This window comes from Rhipicephalus microplus, chromosome X (genome assembly GCF_043290135.1).
Source record: "Rhipicephalus microplus isolate Deutch F79 chromosome X, USDA_Rmic, whole genome shotgun sequence".
Classification (NCBI taxonomy): Eukaryota; Metazoa; Arthropoda; class Arachnida; order Ixodida; family Ixodidae; genus Rhipicephalus; species Rhipicephalus microplus.
Genome location: NC_134710.1, coordinates 59,852,471 through 59,861,027, shown reverse-complemented (window position 1 = coordinate 59,861,027; position 8,557 = coordinate 59,852,471). Strand labels below are relative to the sequence as shown.

The 8,557-nt window shown below is 43.5% G+C and overlaps 2 protein-coding genes and 1 long non-coding RNA gene across 4 annotated transcripts; 2 read left to right on the top strand and 1 right to left on the bottom strand.

The window, feature by feature from the left end:
- Positions 1–842: 842 nt before the first annotated feature.
- Tim10 (translocase of inner membrane 10) lies at positions 843–1,835 on the bottom strand. 2 transcript variants are annotated; one of them, XM_037427218.2, is made up of 2 exons: positions 1,678–1,835; positions 843–1,417 (listed from the first exon to the last, which is right to left on the bottom strand). In XM_037427218.2, exon 2 carries the CDS (start codon positions 1,231–1,233, stop codon positions 931–933), a length of 303 nt encoding a protein of 100 aa, XP_037283115.1. In that variant the 5' UTR covers positions 1,234–1,417; positions 1,678–1,835; the 3' UTR covers positions 843–930. The 2 variants fall into 2 exon arrangements, with proteins under 2 accessions (XP_037283115.1, XP_037283116.1); XM_037427219.2 differs by having other exon boundaries at positions 1,765–1,786.
- On the top strand, positions 1,831–8,279 carry LOC142775477 (uncharacterized). Its single transcript, XR_012886776.1, has 2 exons — positions 1,831–2,352; positions 7,765–8,279. It is a non-coding gene; the product is annotated as an uncharacterized LOC142775477 (long non-coding RNA).
- On the top strand, positions 2,351–8,279 carry LOC119176088 (cilia- and flagella-associated protein 298-B). Its single transcript, XM_075876890.1, has one exon. It carries the CDS (start codon positions 2,452–2,454, stop codon positions 3,184–3,186), a length of 735 nt encoding a protein of 244 aa, XP_075733005.1. The 5' UTR covers positions 2,351–2,451; the 3' UTR covers positions 3,187–8,279.
- Positions 8,280–8,557: the final 278 nt, after the last annotated feature.

Genomic DNA, 8,557 nt, shown 5'->3' with positions numbered 1-8,557 from the left:
CCTCAAGCATTTTCACCTGCATCAAAAATGCCGTGACAGTCAGAATTCGATCCTGCGACAATCGGGGCAGCAGTTGAGCACCACAACTATGGTTACAAGCTCAGGCAGAGTTAAAAGTGAGAGCGAAAGATGCATGAAGTGCACATTTCAAAGCACACACACACTGCAGAACATATAGGTTCAGGTGATGTGAAAATTTTTTTCAATTCTTGATGGTTGGAAGGCAACAAGAATAGGCCACAGTAGGAAAATGTTGCAGAGTTATTCCTGCCTGCTTTTATAGCCATTTCAGAGTCCATATAAAATATTCACAAGGCTTATTTAAGAATGAGACATATTTTTTATAGTTTGTGACCTTCAATGTGAAGTATCCAGCAAGTCTCTTCCCGACTTCTTCCACATAAGGCTCTAAAGGCACGACTGTGATCATGCCAGTGCATTTAACTAGCAATGATTTTGCCGTTACGTGGCAGTGCAAACTAGGCATATGAACTGATTTAAGTTCCTGTTGCTGAGGCTATTGCTATGCCTATGTTGCTTATATCAGTACCACACATTCATAAAAAGAATGACACTTTCTAGCTTTCCACTGGATGTTGCCTTTTCTCAGCCCTATGCAGCCAACAGCTGTGCCTGTTAACTGTGCTTATACCAATGACAAACTGGAATAGTCTACATCTACTTATGCCTATAATCTTAGGTTCTCATAAATATAATCTAAAAAAAAAACAAAGCTTACAACAAGCACATGAACTGTTTCAGCTAAGCAGATGTTTGCTTACGTGAAAATATTCAGCACATTTCTCACGTAGTAGCAAATACAGGAAAATAACACCACAAGGTAGAGAGCGCACCACACAAGCTTTAATGAATAGCGAGGAGCGGGCGAAAGCTACTCTATCATACGCAAGAATCAAGACATATCTACGGCTACTTGGCATGCGTTTGGGCGGCGGACTGTTGCTCCTGCATCTTCTTCATGAGCTCTTCGTCCTGCATGGACAGCGTGGTGAGCTTCTTGCCAATCCGCTCATGAATGTCCAGATACTTGGCCACGCACCTGTCCAGGCACACACTCTCGCCCTTGGAGAGGTCCGCTTCACGGTACTTTGTAGGGATGCACTTCTTTTGGCAAGCAGCCGTCATGCGGTTGTACATGTCTGACATCATTTCAATTTCGAGATCAGCAACAAGCTGAAGCTTGGAAGGGTCCAACTGAATGTTGGTCGTCATTGCCAGTGATCTTCCTGAAGTAACGGCGTGCGAATGTTGAGAGCAGACCTTGACCCCAGGCTATAATGGTCCCCTTGGTGCTGCTTTCATGCGTTCCCGCACTTTCATAGCTTCATAACGCTGCTTGTCAATAAGATTCTTCGCAAACACAAATCCACCAATGCCAGCGACAGTTATAACAGCCCTGTAAAATTAAGGAACACGTGTTAATTGACTTTTGTAATTTTTAGTACCCTGCAGTGAAAGGCCACCTGACAAACATTGCAAAAAAACTAACAGCGCCTATAGGCGAAGACTAGCAACACACATCGGATTTAAAACCACTTTATCCGGTGAATGAAGATGCATTTTCTTATCAAAAATTCACACACGTGGCACTTGCTAAAGACATCAACGAAAAGAAAAAGTGAAGTGGTAAGTAGCAGTGACCATTATAACCCTTACCAGCCTATGCTTATTTTAGCCACCTTGCTTAACCGCATCTGGAACCATCAACATACGTTCGTAAACATTAAACGAACCATGCTTTACCAGCGACACGGCAGACATGCAACCCACGAGCAACAAGGAGGCGTTGTCAACTCTACGGCCTTTTCTTACTGCTCAAGAGTGGCGCGCGTAACCGGATTGCCTTACGTCCATAAAGTTTGCACGCCTACAACAATACTTGATAACTTTTTTTATACTTCTAATCAAAAGCTGGCTCTTTTCGGTGAACCAAATTGTAAAACATTTTTACCTGTAAAACAAATTAGTGTTTGTTTTACGGCCGATCCACAGAACACCTACCAGTTGGCCGACGCTCCACGGCGTTAACTCTATGAACTCTATGCTCCACGGCGCGTCCTCCAAGCGCCAAGAGCTCTAGCCAAGGCAACGTTTTTAGAACTAGTTGAGCCAAAGCTCGTCTCCTTCTTGTCCCTTTGTCGGCGTTCTGTTTCATTGGTTTCATCAGAGAATATCTACCACTTTGCCGTCACAACCATAGAGTTTTCACAACCATAGGTGCTCCGTGTCACAATCTCCTTGTTCCGCGTACCTGCCTGTGCGGTCTGTGTGTGTGTGTGTGTGTGTGTAGGCGCTGCGCCGTGCTCCCCACCGGGCTGCAGATATTAGACGGTGCGTTCTTCTTCTAACCACTACGACCACCAGTTTATTGTGTAATTGGTGTTACCTCTACCATTCTTGTTGCTAGATATTTTACTGCATTGGGCAGTCATGGTGAAGATCAAAGTTTATTGTGATAACGCCGTTCAGTTTCTCGTCGAGACTTCGCTGTGCACGCCGTTAGGTGCACTTGTGGATGACCTCACAGATATATACAACGGAGTTTTGGTTATTCGTCAAGCCGCGGCGGATATTGAAGACTTCGCTAGACAGCTCGGCGCTCATACCGAGGAACCGCAGGATGAGTCCGCAACATCACCACCATCGGCGACAGCTGATCCAGGCGGGACCATTATGAAAGTAACAGCGGAAGCATTGGCGAGGGTGTCCAGTTCCCAGTTGGAATCCGGAAAATGTCTCACCAAGAACACAATCAAGAGCACTAAAGAGATGCTAAAGGCAACTTTATGCGCCCTGGAGCCTCCTGAAGCTGTAGAAAAGGAGCGAAAAGCGTTGGTAGCAAGCGTTGACAAAGGGGAGATTGAGAAACCTCTTTCCCGCAATGATGCTAAACTTTGGTGGGCGGGACGAGAACTTTCTCGTGGGAATGAACTGCGTAAATATTTTGGAAACAACGAAAAAACCACAGTGACTGCCACGCTGTCCACTCAAGCGCCTGCAAGAAATAAGTTCTCCGAAACTCAATTTAAAGAGTACGTGCTTCAGCGAATGAAGCAGAATAAGGAGTTTGAAACTCTTGAGCCAGACGATGAAACTGAGAATTATGATAAAGAACACTTGCGAAAGTCTGTGCATGGTCTCGTGGAAATAAAATGGAAGCCATAGCTGCGTTCTCGGCTAATCTTGAGTGGCCTCGAACATAAGATTATAATGTTACTCTGCCATTGACGTGTGGTACCATGCAATGATTTGCGCTAGCTAATGATGTCCAATTTTTGTATATTGTTACGCTTGATGTGAATTTGGAACATTTTGTAAAGTGTGCCAGTGCCACATCAACCAACTTCTGTGCTGCATTTCTTGTCTTTGTAAAATAACATACACAATTCGTACTTGAACCAAAAACAGGGCTAACTGGCATTGTAATGTAGTTAGAATAATATTATTAGAGGCTGAATATTCCATTCCTTTACAAATGTGGGAACAGTGGTGTGTATTGTACAGAAAAAAATTTGCTAGCTTCAGTGAAAAAAAAAAAAAAGCCATTCAAACAGACCATATTGTTGGGACTAAACAACTTGGGCGACATCATTGGCCCATTTGCTTGTGGTGGGAGTGTAATATGACAATATACAGGGAAGTTGTGAAGATATGCAATAACTGGTTTTTTAAATCCTTGCCAAATTTTCACTGTGATGAACTGTAACTAGTTGCAATATTAGATACCTTTATTTCAATATTTTCATGTTATATTTTTGATATACTGTGCTATAGATAGCTTGCACATGACGTCATGGTGGCAGCTTAATAACGTGCTGGTTCACCAGCATGGCGGCCTTGATGACATAGAGGCAGCACAGTCACATAGCGCTTCAGCTGCTTAAATACGATAGCACTACGGCCGGAATTCTATTGGCCACAGTCAATAAAAAAAGAAATGGCAAGTGATATAATGATAACACTAACATGTGGTGTTGTAAACCTTGTGTACGCCAGGTGATGCACCAACATGGCGGTTGTAGTGACCTCAGTGCAAGCCATTTATTGCCAGGAAAGTGCTTGAACAATTTCATTACTTCCATTCTTGTTTGCTGCCTGAAGCAGCTGAATGGTAGAATTCGGAGCTAGTGATTCAGACTCCAAACTTGAAGTAAGCCAGGCACTTCTTGCACCAAGCCGCTCAACTTCAAGAACAATCAGTCCAGGTGCAAATTCACTGGATTTCTGGATATATCAATATACCAAGGAATGAGCTAGTTCATGAATGAGCCTTGCAGTGTCAAACAAGGAACTACTCAGGGATGACAGCTTGAAGCAGGCTGTGACGATGACTGAAGATGAGACCCGTGAAGCCAACTACCTAGCGAAAGTCCAGCACCGAAGAAAGCTAAAGGCTAAATTAAAAGAAGCTACAAAATACGATGCCCCGCCATCAAGATTCACCTGCCCTTACGAGGTCACACTCAGAATATTGCAAATACAAATCATCACAACAATCCCAGTGCTTCACAAGATCTACCAACAAAGTGCTCTGACGCCAACTGTGACGACTGTCAAGCGCCAGCAACAACAGACCATATCCTCTGGGAATGCCCAGTTCACGAATCAAGCTGAGCTGGCTACTTTTATGACAAAAGCCCAGCATGCCCTGCCTCACCTACAGCAAGACGTGGAGGAGACTATCCACTGGATACTCGATCCACTCATCAGAGCTAGGCTGAACATGTGGTGCGATGTGTTGCTTTCAACAGGTGTTCTCTGCTTAGCAATCACAAGCTCACCAGTTTGAAAAGGTCACTTTTTTTTTTGGAACTTTTTCTATTTTTTTTTTTCTCTTTTTTATACCATGGTGCTGAAGTGTCCACTAAAGTTTTTCAATCAATCAATGCATTTTCTTTCTTTTTTTCCCTGCTGTGCACTGTTCCAGCTGATGGTTATTGTTGCTTCCTTCCTTATGAGCTTTATAGATACCTTACAGAGCTCTTGTGGGGCATTGTTTAAGGGGGGTGGCATAGTAATTGCAGTGAAAATTAATATATAATAATACTGTAGCAAAGTAGAACATCAGTTAGTGCTGAATAGTGTAAACAAACTCAGCAAAACCAAAAAGATACAAAAAGCTGTTAAACAAAACAGAATCGAAAATGCAACCACAAACGAAAAAATTTTGACACGACAGTTGTGGTGCTGTGGCGAACAAGAGACAATATCGTTGTCATGTAATACCATCAGACTTCTCACAATATGCACTCAATGCTATAGTACTATAGGCAAGAAAGAAAGTGGCATATGCCTACATCAGATTTTGGAGCAGAGATTTCTTTTTTTTACATTATCGTTAAGCTGCGTGAGATAGCGCTGTGCTGCAAGGTCTTTTGGTAGGTCATTCCATAGATGAATTGCTTGTGATTGAGCCAATAAGCATCAAAGCATCAGTATTGCTATACATGCATGATAAGGCAAAGTTATGAAGTCTCCATTAAATGAGCAAGATTTGAGATGTACAAAGGATGTCACATAAGTGTGAATGAAATTGTGGGAAAATCCCAGACGAGTTGTGAATGAGGTGGCTTGTATTTTCTACACGCACTGGTGAGCAAGGATAGCCATAGCATTTAGATTAGGGGAACTTGTGAAGGGATAAATTTGGTTTCAAGTCGGAGTATGGTGCTCTGGCTTGGTCAGCTAAACCTGAAGCTGGTGTGTTAACCTGCCTATTAACTTGTTTCCCCGTTTGTCTCGGGGGCCCCAAAGAGATAGTGATGATGGGTGAAGACTTGGCAGCACATGAATGAATGAATAAGTGGACATTCATGCATGAATAATAAATGAATATGAGTGGACAATGCATGCCACAACTCTCCTGACAGTCTGTAATGTTCGCACACGAATTTTTCTCTCACTCACTAGTTGCAGTTTGAATTGTCACTTGTGTTCACAACTTCATATTCACTGCAAATAACAAAATTCTGATAACAAATGTTTCATGGCATGTTCCATGTTAGTGTTTTGTGATTAAACACACTCACGGTGAAGAAAATATGAACCGTAAAAACTGGTAGCCATTCCCTTTAACTATTTTAGGTTGTTAATATGCCAAAATTTGGTGGGTTGTTCTATAAGTACCTCACATTTTCGCCAATAAACTAAGTTATGACACTGGAAACTTGTTTTCAAGCAATGGACCAAACCACAACGTCCAAGAAGCGAGCTACTGTGAAGCTCGTGCAGGTCAATAGAATCCTGTTCTGGCGCTATCGGAATGCAGAACGGTGGGACTTTAAGCAACTGGTAGTTCGAAAGAAGCTACAGTCGACGGTAATGAAGATGGCACACGAGGGATTGCTCACGCTGGACATCAGGGGCAAAGCAGGACTATAGACCATGTCCTTGAGTTTTATTGACCTGGAGTGCAAGCGGATGTCACATGCTTTGTGAAATCATGTGACAGATGTCAACGGACAGTACTCAAGCACCTCGTCGGTCGTGTGCCTTTGGGGAATATACCCTTAATTGGAATCCCATTTCACTGAGTTGCGATCGATATCATCGGTCTACTATCCCCAGCATCGAAAAACGGAAACAATAGACTTCGCTAAGCACTACCCACATGCAGTAGCCTTGTCGAGAATTGAAACAGAGAGTAGTGGAAGCGCTACTAGAAATGTTCACTCCCGTTGGGTACCATGAGAAATAGTAAGCGACTGTGGCAAGTTATTCACATTTTGTTTGGTGCAAGAACTGGGACGATTATTGCCATTTAGACAACTTCCAACAGGACTTTACCATCCCATGGCAAACGGCTAGTGGAAAAATTTAATGAGTCCCTCAAGATAATGATTCAACGAAGGTGTCAGGAGCACCCAAGCAATAGGACAGATATTTGGCTCGGCTTCTGTTCGCTTACCACGAGGTCCTGCATGCTAGCGTTGGCTTTTCTTCATTTGACCTTCTTTACGGACGATTTGTGAGTGGTCCAATGTCCTTTTTTAAGAAATTGTGGACAGGCGACAACATCGATTTGGAAACTAAGACGACGTATGGCTAGATCATCGAGACACAAGAGAGGCTGCAAAACACCTGCAAGATAGCTCACAAAAAGCTCAAAAAAGCAAAGGCGTCTCAAAAGAACTGTTATGACAGAAAGACAAGACTTTGACAGCTGTCTGCAGGTTACAAAGTATTGCTTCTCCTTCAATCAGACAGAAATAAGCTTATCCTTACATGGAAAGGACTTTTCCGTCGTCGAGGAGCGCAACAACTGTGATTATCTAATTGATGAGTTAGCTTATTTCATGTCGACCTCCTCAAAAGACATGAGTAAACAAGAACCAAATCCAATGACCGATAGTCTCTCTTAGAATTAACGTGTATCCCCTCTGCTCTGATCAGTTGTGAATTAGTGATGAACACATTGTAAATATTTTGTGCTAGTATTCCAGACTGTGGACGGGTTGTTTTATTGAAACAACTTTCTTGAGTGGAGGGATAGTTGTTATGAATGGATGAACTTTGTATGGTAAATTTGTGTGCAGATGAAATTTTCGGGTAATTTTAAAATATTTGTGCGGGCGCCCGAGGAAAAGAAGGACGACGACAAGAAGCGGCAGATGCACGAGAGGAGAACAAAAAAGAAAAAGAATAGAGGCGCGTGTGGAACGCACAAAGAGCCAAGCAAGACGTAGCCGAAGAACATGCCGGACCAGGGCGCTGTCTTTGACTGTTTCATGGCCGCGCTTGCAGAGGGCCTGGTGCTTGCCTAGTGGTCCTGATGGTGGCTCCAGCTGGGACACGCCGGACCAGGGTACTGTCCGTGGAGCTTCTCCTGTCTGTTCCCTGGTCCTGGTAATCAAGGTCCTGAAGCAGAGGTACCTGTCTAGGGCTACCGACACCGGGCGCAGCTCCTGCTATGTTAGTGTGCAGGACAGGCACGACGGGCTCATGATCGGCACCGCCATCTGGGACGGCTGAAGGCCGTGTTCGGATGTGAGGTCGTCCGCACGCCTTTTCTCTTGCCGTGACCGCACGCGGAATGTGTGTTGCCTGCCTGCCTGAGCTTGTCTCGACAAACATCGTCGCCGAACGGGAACTGCTGCCTCCTCGAGATTCTGGTTCGACAAACCGTGAGCTGTCGCGTTGTTTCAAGTAGACTGGATACTCGTCATTTTGAGGACTTTCAGTTTAATTTGAGCATGTTCTGTGCTTGTTTTTGTGATAGTCCATTGAATCCCTTGTTGTGATAAATGTTTTGAAACCTATGCATGCGTCATCTCTTGTCGTTCGTTCTGTTAACCATGCACAGGCAAATGTGATGAACCACCTCTGTCTTTACACCAAGCATAAGATACAAAATATAAGCAACAAAATGAGGTGTAGAGCTTATGAACTGAATAAATGATTTGCTATGCAATATCCGTGTTTAATGCACAAAGAAAACCAAGGACAAAGTACAATTCAAGAACTACTAATGTGCAGACAAAACAAGTATTCTGTGTTGCATTCACTGATTGATCGTATACAGAGGTCAAGGGCAGCT

Excerpts from the sequence above, each read along its gene's own strand:
- Tim10 (XM_037427218.2), bottom strand. The coding sequence starts at position 1,233 with ATGACGACCAACATTCAGTTGGACCCTTCCAAGCTTCAGCTTGTTGCT.
- LOC119176088 (XM_075876890.1), top strand. The coding sequence starts at position 2,452 with ATGGTGAAGATCAAAGTTTATTGTGATAACGCCGTTCAGTTTCTCGTC.